This window comes from Puntigrus tetrazona, chromosome 24 (assembly GCF_018831695.1).
Source record: "Puntigrus tetrazona isolate hp1 chromosome 24, ASM1883169v1, whole genome shotgun sequence".
Classification (NCBI taxonomy): Eukaryota; Metazoa; Chordata; class Actinopteri; order Cypriniformes; family Cyprinidae; genus Puntigrus; species Puntigrus tetrazona.
Genome location: NC_056722.1, coordinates 3,057,393 through 3,079,741, shown reverse-complemented (window position 1 = coordinate 3,079,741; position 22,349 = coordinate 3,057,393). Strand labels below are relative to the sequence as shown.

The 22,349-nt window shown below is 39.9% G+C and overlaps 2 protein-coding genes across 3 annotated transcripts; both read left to right on the top strand.

Annotated features, from left to right (window-relative positions):
• The first annotated feature begins 1,275 nt into the window (after positions 1–1,275).
• LOC122329741 (protein FAM171A2) lies at positions 1,276–8,654 on the top strand. 2 transcript variants are annotated; one of them, XM_043226287.1, is made up of 8 exons: positions 1,276–1,485; positions 2,087–2,314; positions 2,598–2,690; positions 3,498–3,650; positions 3,784–3,963; positions 4,099–4,212; positions 4,323–4,449; positions 4,696–8,654. In XM_043226287.1, the coding sequence occupies exons 1-8, from the start codon at positions 1,389–1,391 to the stop codon at positions 6,245–6,247; spliced, it is 2,544 nt and encodes an 847-aa protein (XP_043082222.1). In that variant the 5' UTR covers positions 1,276–1,388; the 3' UTR covers positions 6,248–8,654. The 2 variants fall into 2 exon arrangements, with proteins under 2 accessions (XP_043082222.1, XP_043082224.1); XM_043226289.1 differs by lacking the exon at positions 2,087–2,314.
• Positions 8,655–9,761: 1,107 nt separating this feature from the next.
• On the top strand, positions 9,762–13,133 carry dcakd (dephospho-CoA kinase domain containing). The gene is made up of 6 exons (XM_043226349.1): positions 9,762–9,807; positions 9,997–10,010; positions 10,370–10,482; positions 11,186–11,389; positions 11,480–11,567; positions 12,077–13,133. The coding sequence occupies exons 3-6, from the start codon at positions 10,371–10,373 to the stop codon at positions 12,360–12,362; spliced, it is 690 nt and encodes a 229-aa protein (XP_043082284.1). The 5' UTR covers positions 9,762–9,807; positions 9,997–10,010; position 10,370; the 3' UTR covers positions 12,363–13,133.
• The last annotated feature ends 9,216 nt before the right edge of the window (positions 13,134–22,349 follow it).

Sequence of the window (22,349 nt, the reverse complement as noted above, 5' to 3'; positions counted from 1 at the left end):
AAGTAATTTAAAGTGATTAAAATGAATGTGTTTCTGAATAACAGTTCTGGACAAAAGTAAATGAGTCACATTATCAGCTTCTCTTATTATGCGTTCTCTTTTTTATAACATGTTATACAAGTAAAGTAACTACCACTCCATACATGAGCACATATTAGTTGTGTTACGCTTAATCCTCCTTAAGGATTTTTCCGGATTCATTTCCTTGCATAGGAGCGTGGAAAGCCCACCCAGCCCCTCGACCCCCACTCTGGTCTTACATGAGCTGTTCATCTGACCTATTTCACAGCAGGATGTACCTGCGGGACTGCATGGAACAGGTCCTGCCCCGCTGTTCAGTTACAGTCTGCCACCTTTCCCACAATTACCGAAGTCAAGATGTTCGTAATGTGGACTGTTGTATGAACCTGCACTACTTAGTGTTCTTTTAATCTGATCGAATCAGATCAGAAGAATCATTTAAACAGCGCCCTCTAGAAGTTTTCAAATTGTTTGCTGTCTTCCACAAAGAGCTTTATTAAAGCTTTTCCCTGCGGCTCAGTTTAAACAAGCACACTCTTCATCCGAAGAAGAGGTTCAGCATTGTTTTAGTTTGTTCTGATGAGCTGCGCTGAAGGTCTTTGTATCCGCTTTAAAAATAAGATGTTGGTTTCTTCATCCAAACAGATTTAGAGAAAGTCAGCACTGAAGAGGAGGCCGCTAAAAACAACGTTATTTGTGTATGTGGTGTGATTCCTTTTCGCTGAAGAAAGCAGCATTATGGGTGAAGAATAAACGTCAACGACGGATGTGTTTATTATAAAACTGACTTTTCACTTCACAGTTATTTGATTGAATGGAGCGGTGTGTATTACTGTGGTGTTTTTATCAGCTGCTTGGCTCTCATCCCGACGGCACCCATTCACTTCAGCGCATCCATTGGCGAGCAAGTGACGGAATGCTGAATTTCCGATGAAGAAGCAAACCCACCTACATCTCAAATGACCCCAGGGTCATTTTTAACAAATGCTAAATTTTTAAAATGACCTATTCCTTTAAGAAAGTTTTGCCGTTAAAACCAAATTATCCCTCCCTCGGAAAAGATGAATTGCTTCGTTGGATTTTGACTCAAACCCATATATTTACTGAGAGGTCCGACTCACCGCGGTCTTCTGCGTACATAACCAGAACAGATTCCCAAAAACAAACAGCAGACGCTGCAAAATGCAGGCTGCAGGTTTAAGAGAGCTCCACTAGGGGCCGCTGTTCCGCCTCTTCCTCTGACAATGAGAGGCGGCAGCAGCGCAGCATCCCGCATCACTCCGAAGGATGCTGGCCACCATGACTGAAAAAACACACACGCATCCACGTACGGCCGACGAGGTGGAAACAGCGATGTAGCTTTGAAGATGCCATCCTTTTTCGTCTCTCGTTTTCTCTTCTTTATATTTTTGGGCGCTTTTAAAGGGACGGCTGGCAAATCGATCCCCGAAAAGGAAGCTCTCGGTGAGTGGAGAATAAAGGGACGCGTAGCGGGTCTGGATGAGGGAGTGGTGGGTTATTTCGTGCCCTAAACATCGAGCGAACGAGACAAATGCGACCGCAAAAACGTGTTTTTTGGTACCCACCGGTCTGCGATTGCTTAATGCAAATTCCGCAACGCGGATTTAGACGCGTTTTACTTTGAATGCGTCGCGTGGCTTTATAGACAGCAAACAATCAGTGCATGTTACTGAACATCGGCCTTTGCGAATTCATTCCCAGTTTGGTATGCTCAAGCTATCCGGCTGCACGCAAGAGCAAAGATAGCCTCCTAAACAGCTATTTGTGTGTTTGTCAATTATGCAAATATGAGGCCCACAGACAACTCAATATGTGTGTGCTTTATTTATTACTTCAGCTGCCTGCTATATGATTGCATGCTATTGTTTCGGAGTGAGCGGTGAACGCTATATGAGAGCTACCTTTTTTACGAGAACCGTGCTGTTACGAATTCGGTCCCCCAGTTCATCATATTTTTGCAGTATAATTTTATGTTTGGCTTATTAATTATGAATGCAAATGAGAAGACGCATCTAGCCGTGCAAACTTGTTTTGTCCCCCTCAGAGGTGCAGGTGAGGGTCCAGGTGTTTGACAGCGGTGATCTTTCACCCCTGGCCAATGCTGCCATTGCCGTTCACGGTAACCAGACCCTGCTGGCACAAAGCAAAGCAGGCAGTGATGGCGTGCAGGTCGTCAGCTTCCTGTACCGCACGGGAACATGGGTAATCATTACAGCATCTCAGAGAGATTACCTCACCAGCTCAGTGCCATGGCACGCCAGCCGTTTACCCTGTGAGTAAACACTAACGTGAACTGAATTATAAGTGCGTGTTGAAAATCACAAAAAAATACAACATTAGCTCAGTTTTGGGGGGAATTTATCATAGACTGTGTGAGAAAGGCCAATATGAGGGTTAAAAGATGTAGTCTCAGATTTTTTTGTACCACATTGTCACTAGCGCAACTAACTTTTCATGATGTTTATAATAACATACATTAACATGCTGTTGGCATAACTGTCTATGCCTGTTTTAATTCAGTCCCTTTTTAACACATGCCTGTTTCTCTCTGTTAGTATATGCTTCTGTCAGTCTTTACCTGATGGCCCAGAAGCCCGGCACACTGATCCTCTACGATGATGTCATCCAGGTGTTTCATGGCTCCCCAAGTAAGATGACCTTTAAAACAACTTTATACGCACACACACAAGAACAAACACGATTATCACACCGTTCCTATCAGAAACTACAAGACTATTGCTGTTTATTGTGGCTTTACAAAAAAAGTGACAAAAGTTTGTAAATGCATGCCCATAGCAAAATATGTTTTCCTTCTCACCCATTGAAGCTTAAAGCTTATGTCATCCTGACACTTTTTTTTTGCAGCTGTCACCATAGCAACAGCAGAAATATTCTATTTCCATTACAGAATCCTTTGGCACCTGAATCTGCTATCTAATTGCTCTAATTCCACTGTAATGATAGGGCGTTTATTGCGGCGTAAAGGCATCTATTGTAGGGTTATCGGTGACGCGCCTGGAGAGGCTTGCATTTCGGCAAATAATAGAACAAAAGAAGTGAATTGCCTAAGTGGCAAACCAACTGTATAGCGCAATCATTACATTGCATTTAGTCATTTTGCAAACACTTTTATTCAAAGCAAAAGATGTCCTACACAAACACACATTGGAAGCTGGCATATTCAAGATTTCTATTGAAAAATACACTACTTAATTTCCCAGGCTTAACGATTCAGTCTATTAAGCGAACAGAATGATGTTGGTTTCCATAATATGCACAATTCTGTGTGTCTTCCAAGGGTCCAAATATGAAATGCATTAATAAAAAATCCACAAATACCTTCATTCTATTGTATTGTATTGTATTTTATGTAGCATATAAGTTAACTCTTCTCTCTCTATTTATGCTTCTTGCCAGTCATTACACTTAATTTCCTTTACTGTTTTAACCTTCAGGTGGGCGGAGCCAGCCATGGCTGCAGGTTCCAAGGCGGAGCCTACAGTTTAACTCCTCTTACACGGAACTGACCGCAGTTTTAACAACAGCCAGGGAGCAGAATGAAATTAACTCATTCCCTTACCCACTCGCTCTGGAACCGAACAACACAGGTACGAAAAATAGTCTTTCTGTTTAAAGATATCTAAATATTTGAAACATAATGAATGAATAAAACATATATAAGAGAGACTTGCTATATGAAATATAGTTATAGATAATACAGTGTATTTATAACGATGTAAGGAGGAGAGAATGGCTGGACAGACCTAACAACAATAGCAGCGGTCAGTGCACAACTTTTTGACCGAGAGGGTCGAGCGGTTGAGGTCAGCGAGCCGGTTCACATCTCTGTGCCACTGCCTTCTGATACCCACATACGATCTGCCACCAGCATACCTGTATGGATGTATGACACCAAGACAGGTACGCACAACCAAGCTTTAGACACCAATAAGTAGTGTGCGTAAATGTGTAACGTATTGTCCCATCTGTGATAATCTAAGTCTAGTCAGTGCTAGTTCCTCTTTTTGGGAATAATGCTATGCATTTGTTTGCTAGGATTATGGGTACGAAACGGAACAGGATTTATCACTCGAGAAGGATCGCAGTTCACGTGGGACTTCACTGCCTCCCAGCTTGGTTACTGGATTGCAGCCTTCCGTTCTTCAGCAGGTAACATACTCAAATGCAACGGCACCGGTACATGCCACAAAACACACGCTTGCTCCTTGACACAAAAACATGCAGACAAATGCTAATCATGCTTTATATTTGAACGCTAGGCTCAGGTTTGTCTCACCCAGGCCTGAGGGACATCACTGCCTACCACACCTTCTTCCTCTTGTCCATCTTGGGATCTCTCGCTTTGCTTGTACTAGTCTTGCTCTGTGTCCTACTCTATTATTGCAGGTGTGTACTAGATTGTCTAATATGTGTAATTAAAAACAACATAGGCTTGTTGGAAAGACATGCCTCTGTTTTGATTGGTGCCACTCATTGGGCAAAGTTGTTCGAAGCATGCAAGAGGCAACATAATACTGTTTGGAAGAACTGTTTTTCCACTGAGCCTGGGTTGCTTGTATGGTTTGTTTCCCAAAATTACGGCAAATGACACTCTGAGAGTCCTTGCTCTAAATCTCTACACCTGTTTTCCAGACGAAGATGTCTGAAGCCCCGAAGGCAGCAGAAACAGGTTCAAGCTCCATCTGCTCTGAACGGATCTAAGCGGGACCAAGGCACCTCCATGTCCCACTTGAACCTCATTTGCGGAGGACATGCTGAATCCGCTGCCTCCAATGGCAACCTAGACGCCAACAAACCCGAGGGATCCCCATCCCATGCCTTCAAGAGTGCTCGGGATGAGTTTACCAGGCACATTCCTGCCCATAAGCTTCGGCATTCCTCTAAGACCAAGCAGTCTAAAGGAGCCCAAAAGAATGCAGAGAGTTTCCCAATGAAGGTACATCGATCTACGGATACGAGCAATCTGGATAGCAATCTTCTACATGATGACTATGGACGCAACTATAACACTGACGACAAGGATCACGACTATCGCCGGAGGCACGTTGTGAATGATAACCGAGGCTACACATCCGACCCACCTTCTCCACCAATTGTTGACAAGCCACCGGAGTATTCACAGGTTTTGCAAGGGCCGGATCACCTCGCTCGCCCAACGTCGCTCAACACGCAACCAGGTCAGATTATATTCTGCAGCTCGCTGGATCAGATGAAGGAGAACATGTACCGCACCATGGTGCCAACTCTTGTGATCCCGGCCCACTACATGAGGCTTTCATCCGAGTTCGGTGCCACGGATCAGGGTAAAGATGGGGCCAACCAAGCAGACCGAGATGGACAGAGTTCGCAAGGTGCCAACTGTGGGATTCAAGGCCAGAACCACCAAAACCAAACCCCCGGTGCAGGCCATGCAGAAGCCCAGCAAGGTGATTCTCCAGCAGGCTCCGACGAGAGCGTTTGGCCCCCCGGTGGACCGCCGGCTCCGGTTCACATCCCTGTTTTGTTCAATGACTCCACCATCTCTCAGATGAACGGCGAGCTGCAAGCACTCACGGAGAAGAAGCTTCTGGAACTGGGGGTAAAGCAACACCCCCGTGCCTGGTTTATTTCTCTCGACGGACGCGCCAACGCTCACGTGCGCCACTCGTACATAGACGTAGGTGCCGATCTCAGCCACAGTGGGACACATAGTGGCAACCACAGCGCGCAAAGCACGTTGAGCGCCCCTGCCGGAAGTAGTAAGGACCGAAACATAGAAACAAGTCTCCAAGACACCCAACATGAGCGCAAGTCTGCATCCAGTCGCAAGAACAAAGAGGAACACCACGGAAGTGGGCGTAAGGGCCATGGAGGTACAAGTGGCGGAAAACACTATTCCAAACCAACCTACCATGACCCTCTGGACCTAAGTGGAGGAGTGAGCCGCATGGGTGCCAGTTCGCCTTTGGAAAACCCATTGACCCCTCTTTTGGATGATGGTCCAGAGGAACCAAGGGTTTCTTCAATACCGAGAAGGGGTCGAAGTCGGGGAAACAGCTCGCGGAGTAGCAACAGCGAAACGCAGCGTGACTCCGTCACCAGCCCAGAAGATGACAACGACCTGGATGACAAGGATGAGAACAAGAAGAGTCCCTGGCAGCGCATTGAAGAGCGCCCCCTAATGGTGTTTCACCCCAAGAAGTAAAGTGAGAAATCAATCCCAGCAGCTGCCTTGAACAATTGGACTAACTAGAGATGTGTTCAAATTGATAACAACATCATCCGATGATATTTTCACGGACCAATCATGTGCGTTAGAATCTGATAGACATTTCCAAAATGTTGTGCCATTGGCTTTCTATGACAACATGCTTTTTTTCTGATCAATTTGAATGCATCTCAGGGGTCAAAGAACACAATTTTGGTGGCATCATACCATCTCAGTGTTTTGCACACCAATAATTACATTATATTCAAGACTAGTTATAGTAGAAAGAATGCCATTGCAGATGGAGGAACACAAGATACCAAACAACAGGGCGAGTGCATTAAAATAAAGCACAACACAACACGCTGGTCTACAACAGGAAGACTTTATCTTACAGTCCCTCTATTTCCGTACCAATCAGACAAGCATACAAATGCTTGCATCCACAAGTACCTGAGTACCTTTCTTTCTTGGCTTGGTGAAAGTCTTTTTCAATAGACGGCTTTCGCTAAAGCTTGAGTTTTCAATATGTTGGATCAAGAACTTGATGTTTTCCAAAACTTCATGTAAAAGACCCATTTTCTTATGTTCTGATGCAGTATATTCCTTGGTATCTCTTCCCAACTTGCCGTTCTTCTACCTTCGATACTCCTTATTTTGATGTCAATTCCTCATTCAATCTTTCATACTATTTTGTATGTTTTGTGCATTGCTAATCTGAAGTTTACAGTTCAGGTTTCAGACATTCCAGATTTTTTACTGTTTGTCCTTAAGTAGACTGATTAAATGAACAAGTTCACATTTACGTGTGATGTGATGTTATAGCAATTTCTAAGTCATTATTACACGATGCATTTTAGATTTATTGTATTATATATGTTATGCCATACCACATTTTCCACACCAGTGCTGTTCTTGAATCTAGTCTTTGAAAATGTACTTGTTGCTTCAAAGTGCAGATTTGCGTAGGAAAAGCTGATTCAGAATCGAAGCCCAGTCTCACTGAATGAAAAAGCATTGACTGCGATACAGTAGATATGAATGTACGTTCCCCCACGGTTAGCATTTTCAGTCCAGCTATTAATTTGTTTAAAAGAGAGCCACTAGCATTTTGTGTATATGTATGATAGCCTATATGTGCATGAGAAAACTAGTATAGGACAACAGATTTTTTTATGCCTACAGACTAAAATAGACACTATCAAAGCATGAAGGTGGATAATAGATGCATCTGATAGCGATGCCTGATGGGAAGAAGTTTGCCAAAATTTCAAATGAAATATTATATGCCAGTTTACAGGCCAGTGTTTGGCTAATGTATTTCCATCCGAACTTTTCCAGCGCTGTTAATATTCACATTGCATTGACTGTGACGACATTTTAATAAGCCATTAAAAGCTATTCGTTTATGACACTTCCTAACTGTTACTTTTCTATTTACGGGTTCTAAAAGTATTATTTTTCCCATGTTTAATTCCCTGTCATTAAAGCAAGCACAAGGCATGTCACTTTTAAAGCAACATTTTATGAATAATCAAGACAGGGTACCATAAGGAGCGTGAGGGCTGAGACACTCGAGAGCTATTTGACGACTATCAAGCATAATACAAAGAGACTTTAGCTAAAATAGCTCCGCTCATGCTGATCTGGTGCCAATCACATGTAGAGCAGTGATTAACGCTGTCTCTTGTGATGATTGTCAACTTGCCACAAATGACACCACTGTTGCAACATGTCTCATATGTGTGTCATTTGTTTTGCAACCTGTCATAACTTCCTTATAATAACTGAATCGAATATAACTGGAGATTAAGTACTGGATTATTTTATACAAAGTTGGTGTTTAAGAGCGAGACTTAAGCTAGTGTAAGCTGTAGTGGTGGGATTTTTAAGAGGATTTTAGTATGTTTTATATTATATACTAGGTGCTGAAACCCTTAAACCTTACATAGTGACCCACATTTTCACTGATTTTAGATTTGCACACTCTTTTCAGCATGAGTTTCGCTCAAAACGACTAGAACTGAAATCAAAGCCATTCTCTTCCTCCGTCTTGTTTATATTTTGTTCACAGCCTGTGGGTAATTTACACAGGAAATCTCGATATGCCTTTGTCGATGTACATTTATCACGTGATGTGGTGCTCTGAAACACATTTCCCTCTGTACTGTGTAAATATTAATGACTGGATATGAATATGACTCTGATGATATTATGATGTGGTTTCCATTGTGCACAACGGCTTTGCTTAATTGTTCTAAAATCATGTCCGATGGAACTTTTGCAATTTTATAATTTGTTCATAATATCCTAGAGAAAAAAAAAAATCACATGTGAAATGGACTGTTTCACTTCTGACGTGTCCGAAAGTCATGTGTTGTACAATAAAGAAATTCCATTTCTCGTGGGGTTTTTCGGTCATTTCTGTTGCAATCCTGCATTTTTACGCATGCAATATTGACTCGTTTTTCCTTTTTCGTAAATATTAATAGTTTAGAACTTTTAGGTATTTTTAAAACTAGTACTAGTTGAGTATAAAAACAAAGGTCATTGCAAAAACGTAAAAACTGAACTGATGCAGTGAGAAAAAAAAATAAAGGCCTGTTTAAAAAGAGTGAATATACTATAATCCGATTCACATGCTTTTTTATTGCATTAAAGCTTGGCATGATCTTTGGAGATCTTTAATTTTCTTGAAAAACATATGATAAATATACAATTTTCCACTTCCAAAACCCCCCTCCAAAATTTAAGGGAAAAAAGGGTAAAAAAAGGGTACAAAAGTTGTCATAAGGGCAGTACCTTTTCAAAAGGTATACTTTTGTACCTTTTTACCCCTAAAAGGTGCATATTATTAGCTTAAAGGTTAATGATGTTAATACTTTTGTGCTTTGCAGTATACTTTCTAGCTCTAGCTAATTAAACACAGTCAGACTTGTTAATAATAGTCCTCATGCTCACTAGAAATCTAGCCGCAGTGTGTTTGAACAAGATTAACTGGTACATGTAGTTCTAGGTTGTCCACCTTTGTTCCATCACCTTGGATGGTGTGTGACTTAGAGGTTAAAAACATTATTTGTTTAAAAGAAGGATTGATTCGTTGTCTGGCCAGCGTAGAGAAACGGCATGAAAACAACAGAATTCGTAACTAAATGTCGAATGGTTTTTCAGCGTAGCCTCTTAGAAATGTACCATTTCCGCTCTTGCTCTGAAATGCCTGCCTGTCGTTGCATGAATACCAAAGATAGTGTTAAACCAGTTTGTTGGATCAGGCAAGTGCTTGGCAATCATTAGAAATGGGGGGAGGGGGTGTAAATATTTTACTTATTAATTTTTACTTATTAATATAAATATTAATACTTATTATTTTACTTAATATTTTACTTATTATTTTACTTACACTAATTAATGAATTAATTTCCTGAACATCCACAAAAAGATCTATGCGTTTAAAAGCAGGTTTGCAGTTGCGCTCCAGGCCGCGCGGCGGCGCTGTTACATCGAGTTGAATTCGTTTAAAGAGAAGAGGAAGAGAAACATTACATTCAAGCGTACAGGTCAATGTTATGTACACAAATAATGGAAATTATATTTAAGTAGCATTATTACACAATCCTCTAACCCCGTAGATACTTCATATTAAGCTGTATGTCTGTGCTTTGACGTCTCTTTGCGGTTCGTCTCTATTTTCTCATATTTGTATGCCGAAACTCGTTTATAATCTCTGTTTCTCGCTCATGAAGTAGGTCGTTGCTGTTGGGTAAGTGCGTTTTCTGTATATTTTTAACATTTTTGAATGTCAGTGCTGCTTATTAACGACATCAATCACACGACTAATTTGGTGCGGGTGATTTTAATCCAAGCAAACGTGTTAACTTATTTAACTCAAGTTTTGCCACTTAATGACAAGACGTCAATCGCAATGCTAGTCATTACTGCGATTAGAAATATTTGTTTGAGACTAGGTTACCTATTGCTCTTGTGTTTACATATTAATGAGCCCAAATTATTATGGAAGTTCCAGTGAAGGCCGCTAGGAGGGGCTACCGACCAATATTCATCAGCCATTTACTGTATAATTAGATGTTAGAGGGTAAATAACTATGATTTGTGTTTTAGCATGTTTCTGGTGGGGTTAACCGGAGGCATCGCCTCAGGGAAGAGCACAGTGTCTTCTCAGCTGAAAGAACTGGGCTGTCCCGTCATCGATGCAGATGTGGTGGCCCGGAAAGGTTTGTTTTGTCTTTAGTATATTAGAATTTTTTTTTTTAGAGACATTAATAGGCTTTTGTGTTTCGAAAAAAAAAAAAAAAAAAAAAATGTAGGCACCGTTTAGAAAACTAATATCAAGCATTAAACATAATTGAATAATTATATAGATATTAATGAAATGGTCGTTTGAAAAAATAAATGAAAGAATGAATGAAAGGTTAAGAAATTAAATTAAAATAAAAAACTTAATATTAATAGAAATGTAAATAAAAATAAATGTAAAAATAAATGTGAATAGATTATAGAAAATAAAAATATTAAGTGAATGTGTGTGCATATTTATATATATATATATATATTTATATACACACACATATATATATATATATATATATATATATATATATATATATATATATATATATATACACACATATATATACACATATATATATATATATATATATACACACACACATATATATATATATATATATATATATATATATACACACATATATATATATATATATATATATATATATATATATATATAGATAGATAAATCTGTAAATATGTAAGTCAAATATATTTCAATATTTTAAAATAATAATAAAAACATATGTATTTATATTTGGATATTTGTTTGTTTAATATGCCTTTACTTTTTAACGCATGCACAACTGTGTGATTTTCTTTTTTTTGTGTGTGTGTGTGCATCAGTGGTAAAGCCCCAAAGCCCAGCGTACAGATTGATTGTGCAACACTTTGGACGTGAAGTTTTGTTAGACAACGGTGAGATTGACAGACAGAAACTGGGGCAGATCATCTTCTCCAGCCCCGAGAAACGAAAACTTCTCAACTCCATCACGCACCCGGAAATACATAAAGAAATGTTCAAACAAATACTGCTGTACTTCATTAAAGGTACACTCACGCGTGCATACAATCAAATAGATCAATGACAGAACTGTGCCCAAATCTGATGGACTAATGTTTGTGTCTGTTGTTCTTTAGGCTACAGATATGTGATTTTGGATGTGCCGCTGCTTTTTGAAACTCGACGTCTCACCCGTTTCCTGACACACACTGTTGTGGTATACTGGTATGATTTTCTCTGTCACTTTAGTTTTTATGCTTTTATATAGAGCGTTACCTGTGTTAAGTTATGGGCCTTTCAGTGTTTTTTTTCTACTATTATTTATATAGTATACTATTTATATAAATACTTATAGTTTTATAGTCACTGATTAATTGCATAAAAAAATAAAGCTGTTTGCATAATGTTTATGTGTGTACTGTTTATTTATTATGTATATAAAACACACACATACAGTATGAGTTTTCACAATATTTCCATGTATTTCCATGTCTATAATAATATAAATAAACACGTTTAATATATATATTTTTTCTGAAATACATACATGCATGTGTGTTTATATTTATATATATATATATATGCATACATACATACAGTACACACGCATATGTACACAAATCTTTTATTTTGTAGGCAATTAATCATTGATCAGACCATTTTTACTTCAGCTGTATTTGAGTTTCAAATCATTTCAGTTAGCTGTAATAAGCCTGGGCTCTGTGTTTTGGCAGTGACCCGGCGACGCAGCTGTCCCGTCTCATGCTGAGGGACGGTTTGAGTCAGGAGGAGGCAGAGAACAGGATCGGCGCTCAGATGCCCCTCAAAGAGAAGCGTGGACTCGCCAGTCACGTGATCGAGAACTCTGGCTCTCGTGAGGACGCTCACAGACAGGTGCTGCGGCTGCACACCAAGCTCGAGGACTCCATGGAGTTCCTGGTCGTCAGGGCCGTCGCCGTGGCAGCCGTCGCCGGGCTCGGCGGTCTGTTCCTATGTACAGTCAGACTGCTGGTCTCTTAACAAACATATAGAACTGCTTCAACGGCAACGGCAATAGGTCTTAAAGGGACAGCGCACCCAATAATCAACATTCTGTCGTCATTTACTTATGTTTTTTCATAACGAACGACATTAAAGGGATAGTTCACCCCAAAATGTTCATCTACTTACACCATGTCGTCCAAGATGTAGGCGACTTTGTTTCTTCAGCGGATCACAAACCATTGCAGTCTGTCAGTTATATAATGCAAGTCAATGGGCACACAGTCTTTGAGAGTAAAAAAAAAAACACACACACACAGACAAATCCAATTTAAACCCTTCATCTGGTGACGATACACTGATGTCCTCAGACACAGAACATTATAAACCCTTAACAGTATTTCTAAACAACATCCGGTGCATGAAGCCCCAACGCACATAGATATATATATTACGTATCACGGCCCTTTGGAAACAGTTGCTAACGAGACGTCTATGTTTAGCCTCACTTTGTTGATTTTCTGACCTCGCCACCATTAGCCGGAGCTCCATTTGAGAAAAAAAACCATTTACGTTTATTGGATTGCTATTTGGGGAACTCTATAATCAGCACAATTGTGATATCAGTCCCAAATGTTAACACACTGTATAAGACAACAGCGCTGCTTTTTTACCTCCACACACACGTTTGGTGAATTACATATTCATACATGAAATGGACCGGATGTATTAATGCAGTACGTTCTGCTGCTCTTTGTTGATAGCAGATATTTTCATCTATGTCTGAATTAAAAAAAAAAAAAATCACAACTTGATCTGCTGCTAAATTCGTTCTTTGTGATGTTAAAGACCCATTGGGTGATGTATGTCAGTAGGGGAATCACTTTGATGCAAGTGAAAAGCACAAGCGTTGTTCAGTAGACTTTCAGGTTATGAGCAGGGTGCATCGTTATTAAGCAAAACTAATTGTCACGGTGTGGATAAGGGAAGGAGCACTCGATGTAACACTTTAAATCATTCACAAACAAGTAAATAATGCTGCAGACAGACTGAAACCACACTCATTAAAGACGAGAGCGGACGATATAACATGAACTTATACACACAAAGTAAACGACATAATTGACAAGACACACCTGAACATAACCACACAATCAACTGAAGACAGAAAGTAGGTCACACAGAGCATGGGACACATACTGTGTTTTTAATAGCTTTTTATTTCTTCTCGTTATTTTTCAATAAAACAATACCAATTCTTTAAATTAAATGTTAAATCTAATACAAAAAGTATTTTTTTGTAAAATACATTACATGGTTATTTGAAAAACAGGCAAAGCAAAAAAAAAAAAAAAAAAAAAATATATATATATATATATATGTATGTATATATATGTATATATATATATATATATATATATATGTATGTGTGTATATATATATATATATATATATATATATATATATATATATATATATATATATAAACACTAATAACAAAAATACATTCTAACAGTACCAAAAGTATTGATAATCTCTAAATATTATATATTAGTATATAAAAACACACTTTCATGTATAGACCTAAGAAAAATATCCTTCCATATTAAACATCTTTATATGCAAGTTATAGGTAACACTTTATAATAAGGTGTCATTTGTTAACATTAGTTAATGTATTAACTAGCACGAGCAAACAATGAACAATACATTTATTACACTATTCTGTAGTCTTTATTAATGTTAGTTCATGAAGGTTCATTGTTAGTTGTATTAAATAAAGTAAAGGTTTTAAAATATATACTGTATGTGTAAATATACACAGTACAAAAATATATTATGTACAGAAAAAACCTTCATTATGATTAATCATTGCCCTGGGGACTGTCCCGTAAAACAAGTTCACCAAATAAGGTTTATTTCTGACTTAATGTCAGTTGATTGGGTTCAAAATAAGATATTATTTATTTAGTAAACTCTTTTTATGAAACAGGCTGCAAAAACAAATTCAAACTTAATAACTTAAACTATAAATGTTACCCAAACGAACACTAGTAAAAATGAACCTGCAGCTTATACCTAATTCAACAAGAAAAAATATATTTGTAGGTATAGACCGGTGCATCGAGGTTTATTCAGTGATGTTTAATAAATAATATTTTTTTTTACTGTTTTCGACTTTTTTAGTGCATGGGCAATTTTCATAGGAATTTTAAAATCTCTCAAGCAACAGGTTTTGCCGCTGCAGCTTCGTTTTGCAAGAGCGTTTATGTTCGTGTGGCGGTGTAAACATGAATAGTATACATGTACATCAGACAGATATGACAGTTATGAGTTCTCTCTCTGTCTTCTTCACTCAGTCCTTCATCTTCAGGGCTGGCCTATGGTGATGTTCTCTGTCTTTAATAAGCTGTTCTTATGCTAACACAGAGTGACGCGGGCCAGCGGCCCTGCACAGTAAGACCTCTGTGTGTGTGTGTGTGTGTGTGTGTGTGTGAGAGAGAGAGAGAGAGATGGTCAAGGTTTTTAAGACTGTGCATCTGTCTTAATGCAATGGATGGAGATTGTGTGTGTGTGTGTGTGTGTGTGTGTGTAAATGCAGTCCTGTCAGAGCGCTTTAGTCTGAAACAAACAGAATCAAGTGTCTGCATATGAAGATCTAAAGTATCTAGAGCAAAAAGTTAACTTTATGAGCACTGTCACTTTGAGAAATGTAACGGGTGAAATTCTCAGAAATGTCCGGGTAAATCTCAAACATCACGACAAACTAAACAAGAAGTTATATTTTTGGCATAATTAAAAAAAACTAAATGTTTTGGACCGCATGGTGTTTTTTTGTTTCTTTGTTTGTTTAACACAACCAACAAAAGGGAACCGCCCTGGTGTCTATAGTTCATAGTGCTTTATTTATTTTATATATACAGTATATATATACAGTATCACAATTTAAAAATGTTGAAGTTTAATTTATTTTATTTTATTTGCATCACTGCATGTGTCTTTACTCTCTGTCTATTCTTTCTTATTGTTCCTTCTTTTTTTTAATGTAAAATGTCTCATTCCCTTGCTTTTTTAATTTCTTTTTGATTTTAAGGTGACCCAAAGATGTTCAGGTTTCATGATTAACTCTTTACTGCTTCTAGAATGAGTGGCTTGTACGGGACAGACAGCATCTGATTCAGTTTACTGTAGATATTTTATCTAGAACTCTCTCTCTCTCTCTCTCTCTCTCTCTCTCTCTGTCTCTCTCTCTGTATCTCTCTCTCTCTCTCTCTCTCTCTCTCTCTCTCTCTCTCTCTCTCTCTCTCTCTCTGTATCTCTCTCTCTCTCTCTCTCTCCCTGTCCATCTCTCTCTCTCTCTCTCTCTCTCTCTCTCTCTCTCTCTCTCTCTCTCTCTCTCTCTCTCTCTCTCTCTCTCTCTCTCTCTCTCTCTCTCTCTCTCTCTCTCTCTCTCTCTCTCCTGTCCTCTCTCTCTCTCTCTCTCTCTCTCTCTCTCTCTCTCTCTCTCTCTCTCTCTCTCTCTCTCTCTCTCTCTCTCTCTCTCTCTCTCTCTCTCTCTCTCTCTCTCTCTCTCTCTCTCTCCCTGTCTCTCTCTCTCTCTCTCTGTCTCTCTCTCTCTCTCTCTCTCTCTCTCTCTCTCTCTCTCTCTCTCTCTCTCTCTCTGTATCTCTCTCTCTCTCTCTCTCTCTCTCTCTCTCTCTCTCTCTCTCTCTCTCTCTCTCTCTCTCTCTCTCTCTCTCTCTCTCTCTCTCTCTCTCTCTCTCTCTCTCTCTCTCTGTCTCTGTCTCTCTCTCTCTCTCTCTCTCTCTCTCTCTCTCTCTCTCTCTCTCTCTCTCTCTCTCTCTCTCTCTCTCTCTCTCTCTCTCTCTCTCTCTCTCTCTCTCTCTCTCTCTCTCTCTCTCTCTCTCTCTCTCTCTCTCTCTCTCTCTCTCTCTCTCTGTCTCTCTCTCTCTCTCTCTCTCTCTCTCTCTCTCTCTCTCTCTCTCTCTCTCTCTCTCTCTCTCTCTCTCTCTCTCTCTCTCTCTCTCTCTCTCTCTCTCTCTCTCTCTCTCTCTCTCTCTCTCTCTCTCTCTCTCTCTCTCTCTCTCTCTCTCTGTCTCTCTCTCTCTCTCTCTCTCTCTCTCTCTCTCTCTCTCTCTGTCTCTCTCTCTCTCTCTCTCTCTCTCTCTCTCTCTCTCTCTCTCTCTCTCTCTCTCTCTCTCTCTCTCTCTCTCTCTCTCTCTCTCTCTCTCTCTCTCTCTCTCTCTCTCTCTCTCTCTCTCTCTCTCTCTCTCTCTCTCTCTCTCTCTCTCTCTCTCTCTCTCTCTCTCTCTCTCTCTCTCTCTCTCTCTCTCTCTCTCTCCCTCTCTCTGTCTCTCTCTCTCTCTGTCTCTCTCTCCCTCTCTCTCTCTCTCTCTCTCTCTCTCTCTCTCTCTCTCTCTCTCTCTCTCCTCTCTCTCTCTCTCTCTCTCTCTCTCTCTCTCTCTCTCTCTCTCTCTCTCTCTCTCTCTCTCTCTCTCTCTCTCTCTCTCTCTCTCTCTCTCTCTCTCTCTCTCTCTCTCGCCCGCGGGCTCATCCACATCATAACACACTGTCGCTGGTCGAGTCACCCAGCCCTATCACACCAACTCAGCTGGAAAACACCCACCAAATGAGAAGTGACAGCTGCTTTGTGTGTGTATGTGTGTGTTTGTCAGTGAGCCTGGACTTCGGCCCGTATGTGGGCACTTATTTGATATACTGATTTTGACTTCTTAAAGTATGGGATAAAAGTGCACATCAGGGCTTGAGAAGACTGATTAAGCTTGTAGTGGTTTTCATTAAGGAAATTAACAAGCTTGACCTATATTGATGTTCTACATCTATTCAGGCTCTAAAAGGGAAACTTCACCCAAAATATTTATTCACCCTCATGTTGTTCCGTACCTGTATATGAAACACAAAGGTCCATGCAATAAAAATTAAAGTCACTCATCATTGTTTGGTTGCCAATGTACAAAAATATCCTTTTTTATGTTCCACAGAAGAATTAAATGCATAAAGGTTTAAAACAACATGAGGATGAATAAATGATAACAAAGTCTTAAAGGGGTCATATGATGCAATTTCAAGTTTTCCTTTCTCTTTGGAGTGTTACAAGCTGTTAGTGCATAGATAAGAGTCCTAAAGTTTCAAAACCAAAGAGATATTCTTTATAAAAGTTATTTGGAGCAGTTATTTTTTTTCAGAATCCTTTAAATGCTTTATGAAGTTTATTTTCAGAACATAGTCATTGCCATTAAAGTGAAATGACTGAACTTACACATAAAAGTCTGATAATTATATAAATTATATATATATATATATATATATATATATATATATATATATATATATATATATATATATATATATATATATATTTGAGCAGAAGGGCCAGAATTGATCAAGTAATTTATAATGTAGTCGTTATCCTCAGATTTTCTTCCTGATTTTAAAACTGTGATGGTGAAGCATCTCTTAAGAGCAACCATGTAAAATCTAAATCATTCATCTACACCTTGCAAATGCAACTGGAACAATCTGAAAGGGCATTTCACACTTTCAATATATCAAGTACATCTAAATTGCAGCTACAGTACGTGACATTAGATCACAGCAGCGCTAGCGCTTGTCATTTACAGTTTGGAGGCTGCCAGAGCAGATAAAGCATCAGCTGACCCACTCACGGCCCACCTGCCGGTCCGAGCTCAGCGTGCCGCGTCTCGCTCTGAGCTAAAGGTGAGATGTGCTCTGCGTCCGGCTGCTGCAGAACGGCCCTGAACTCCCGTCACACTGAGACAGCTGCTGGTGTCATTGGCCATGAGAGGAAGGCCAGACAAATGTCTTCATCCGCTCTGCGCCGCGTTACCTGAAGACACGACTTTGCCAAGTGACATCTACATGAACCGAGTGCCGCACACGTCTGGGAGGAGAGCGATGATATAATTCCACCGATCACTAGCAGCCCCGCCCCTTCATGGCGGACAGCGAGCCACGCCCACCTTCCCATTCCACTTTAAAGGAGTGATGCGATGCGAAGTTTCCTTTCTCTTTCTGTTACAAGCTGTTGCATAGATAACATCCCTAAAGTTTCAAAAACGAATCAGAAAGATATTATTTATAAAATGATGGCTTGTCCACACCCCCCTAAAACGCCTTGTTCGGACACGCCCCCACTTCTCTACATCACAAAGTGGTTTTATTGTCCTGCGTTTCTGGAGGCGGGGCTTAAAGGGGAAACAACAATGTACAGTATGTGGGAAATAACGTGTTTTTTGAACCTTAAACTGCATAAACACATTGCATTGCATCGTAATAAACAAAAATACTGATGTTTTTAGCAACATCATATGACCCCTTTAAACTTCATACCCATTGTAAGCATAGTAAGCTTTTTCCTTTCGTTCTTAAGCGTAAAACTAATTTTGTCTTTTGAAATAAAACAGCTGAAATGGTACTGTAACTTTCTGATTATTTTCTTTCCCATTTAAGGAGATTGAGTTATGCTTGCACGGCTATAAAATAGTTTTGAATTACAGATATAGCTGCAAAGTTAACTTTGTGTGTTGCTAAACTAATATGGAAAGTAAAATGTACAGGAAAGGTAAAATGTATAATGTTTCATCCATGTATTATTTAAGCCTGATATCAACAGTTTGATGTTATGAAGGCAGTTACTGAAGGATGGAGCAGTTAAATCTATATTAAACCCATATGTGCGACTAATTACTAAGTCATTTGACGTCTGAAAAAGGGGGTTGTATTAAAGTCTTAAAGGCACAGCGACAACAAAAGAATCCATGTAGTAAAAATACTATAGTATGTATTACAAATAGATCATATTTCTGTCATTATACTTCAAAATGTTACATTTTATTCAGTTATTACCGTGTTTGGTCATTGTGAATTTTACTAAGTGAAAACTCCTATACATCCCGTACTAAATTGCATTATACAGCTGCTTTAAAATATCTAGTGCAATTTAAAAAGTGTCCAGTCTTTAGCATGTGACTATGGCAAACTTTAAACCCAGATTCCTGGTATTGATAATCACATTACTGAAGATCTTGCCGGCCGGTGATGAGAGCGCTGTTAATGTAAGCAGGTGTCCTGCTGTAGTCTCAAGTCTGTCTATGCGAGATAAGAAAACCGGACTTATCAAAGAGGTCTGGAAATGCCATCGCAATCTCATTATGCACGAAAATCACCTTCATCTCTGCCTGTCTGAAAACAACCCTACACTGACGCGATCCGCTGATTTACGCCGCTTCTAACTAACCGAGCCGCCTGTGATCCTTAACAGCTTAATCCACGGAAAATAAGAGACTATTCAAAGCGAGCCGAAGGAAACGTACAAGTTTTAAAATACTTGCTTTGGCGAAGGCTCGACGGGACACTCGTTTGCGCGTTAGCGTCGAGTTTCATCATCGCTTTCACTGCAGGACAAAATGTGCAAGTCGGAAAGGAGCGTTTAACCAAAGCGTTTTCGTTTGTCGTAGATTTACACCGAGACGCAGAGTATGGAAAGCGAACAGCAGATGACTGACAGGTGAGAAAAGTAACAGATCCTGACTGAGATCTGGCGTCCTACAGTGAAACCACGATGAAACGTGGCAGCAATACATGATGCATAGCCGGCTGAGCTCTTGTAAAGTGTTTTAAGGAATAGCTGAACACTTGCTGAGAGTTTATTCGCTCTCAGGTCATCCATGAGTTTGTTTGGTTAGACTTTACTTTGATAGCCCACTTCCGCGAAGTATAAGTAACCTCGCAACTACGTGTCAACTAATTCTTATTCATTTGCAACTACAACTACACTCTCAGAGTGCTATAAGTTTATGGTCAATAAAGTTAACATATAATATCTAGTTTCTGATGGTATGATGTATGTTGTGGACACATCAAAATAAAGTGCTAGGAGATATGAAGCAGACAGTCTACTAATGACATGTAGTTGCAAAGTTACTAACTGTTAGCAGCATGTCTAAATCTCCATCACTCGCTCACCAGTGGATCCTCTGCAGTGAATGGGTGCCGTCAGAACGAGAGGCCAGGCGGCTGATAAAAACTACTTCACCATAATCCACATCACTCCAGATCATTAGTTAATATCCCGCGAAATGAAAAGCTTCTAAGTGGGTTTCTAAGAAAGAAATCCATCGTGTGTTAACTTCAAATCGTCGCTTCGGGTGAAAATAAAAAGTCTATAATCCATAATAACACTTTCTGCACCGAAAAAGTCCCCTCCTCTGAATCAGGAGAGAAATCTACACAGTTATTAAAAGCCTTGCTGATGCAAACGCGCAGCTTTTCACACGATGTTAATCGGTGGACGATATTGTGATGTTTTTATCAGCTGCTCAGACTCTCATTCTGACGGCACCCATTCACTCCGGAGCATCCGAGTGACGATGAATTTCTCCGAAACCGAACTCGGCGGCCAAATAAACCGTCAGCACCTTCCCATTGCTTCCCTGCACACGAGTCGCTTTCACAAAAGCTCAACAGGCCATGCATTATGCATTATCATCACGTTTCGTCATTGTTTCGCGGCTGGAAGCCTGTTATTGGCAGACCTCAGTCGATGAATTGTTTGCGCCGGGATCTCAGGCTGTTACCTTTCTCACCTGTCAGTCATCGGCTGTTTGTTTTCCATCCTCCGCGTCTTGACGTGCGCGACGGCGGGTATCTTTGTGTCTGAGATGACATTCTGATTGCCATGACTCTAATTTGAGGATACACATAGACACCCCCAGAGGAAAGGAACGGGGGCTTGTGGGTAGGCTGACCTCTCCTTGGTGTTTGGTTATTGGCTATTTAGCAGACGCTTCTTTTCATGCACAGCGAGTACACTTACCACGGCTGAAGTCCGGAGGTTAAACACCCGGCTCAAGGCCACGGTGGGGCAACTTTCCAGGTCATCGGTTTGCCTCTTTTGGGGAGCTGCGACGGATCTGAAGGGAATTCACAGTAAGCTGACTTTGACTGCAAGGGTCGCGTTTTATGTCAGACACGTAAAACAGCTGCTTACCAATTCCACGAATCTCCGGCAAGTTCAGCGAACAGTTTATCCTCAGAAGAACTCATTATTGCAGACGGAAATGGACTTTGTCAGCTATCCAGTGGCTTTTTTTGCGTTCAATCTGCATCTGACACTCAGTGGGCGGTCAGTGGCCGTGGCATCTGAGGTTGACATTGCTTTCTCGGTCCCGTCCATCGTTTCAGATATAAACGGTTGTGGCTGGAACGAATTTGCGGTGCATTTTTACAGTTTGATCGACGCAAACTCCAAACGACATTCCGGCGAAAGTCAGAATAAAACGGCAACCGGATCCGTTTCGATGCGAGATTGAAAAGAACTCGATTTTATTCGTTTGATTCGATCGCGGAAACGGACCTGAAATGGAGCTGAACGTGAATTTCAGCTTGTTAATTAAGTCGCGGGTTGCCAAGTCTCATGAAAATGTGTATAAGTGGTATACCAAATAAAAACGAAAACTCTTGGTATTGATATGTAAAAATGGACTTTGGTAATATGCAGTTTTCATGTGATACGGATCTACCCCACAACCCCAACATCACGTTATATAAACACACTTACGTTTTTGCGCACAAGGTTTTTTTTTTGCGTGCTATTTATACCCACATTCATGAGACCGGGTAGTTGTTTTTATATTCAGACAGATGTCTACATGCAAAAAATGCTTTAATAGCCTAGATTTTTATGTCTTGCTTTCAGCCAAAATTCTTATCAGGATTTTACAAACACAAAAAAATTAAGTGAGTTTTTACTTATAAAGGCAAAATAATCTGCCAATGGGTTAAGCGTCTTATTTCGAACTGAAAACAAGATTATTTTACCCCATTGGCAGATTATTCATATTATTTTGGTCCATGTGCTTCTGTTATTGTAACACACTAACCTTGGCTCAGGTTGGGGACATTTAGTATTCAAAAGCATACAACCGTTACGTTTGCAAGGAAAAGAAATGTTAGTTATGGTTTATTTAAAAAAATGTTTAATTT

What these genes read in the sequence shown, in the direction of transcription:
- dcakd (XM_043226349.1), top strand. Translation starts at nt 10,371, where the DNA reads ATGTTTCTGGTGGGGTTAACCGGAGGCATCGCCTCAGGGAAGAGCACA. An exon ending in AGATGTGGTGGCCCGGAAAG is followed by an intron (nt 10,483 to 11,185) that starts GTTTGTTTTGTC and finishes TGTGTGCATCAG; the next exon opens with TGGTAAAGCCCCAAAGCCCA. An exon ending in ACTGCTGTACTTCATTAAAG is followed by an intron (nt 11,390 to 11,479) that starts GTACACTCACGC and finishes GTTGTTCTTTAG; the next exon opens with GCTACAGATATGTGATTTTG.
- LOC122329741 (XM_043226287.1), top strand. Translation starts at nt 1,389, where the DNA reads ATGCCATCCTTTTTCGTCTCTCGTTTTCTCTTCTTTATATTTTTGGGC. An exon ending in TCTGGAACCGAACAACACAG is followed by an intron (nt 3,651 to 3,783) that starts GTACGAAAAATA and finishes TAACGATGTAAG; the next exon opens with GAGGAGAGAATGGCTGGACA. An exon ending in AGCCTTCCGTTCTTCAGCAG is followed by an intron (nt 4,213 to 4,322) that starts GTAACATACTCA and finishes TTTGAACGCTAG; the next exon opens with GCTCAGGTTTGTCTCACCCA.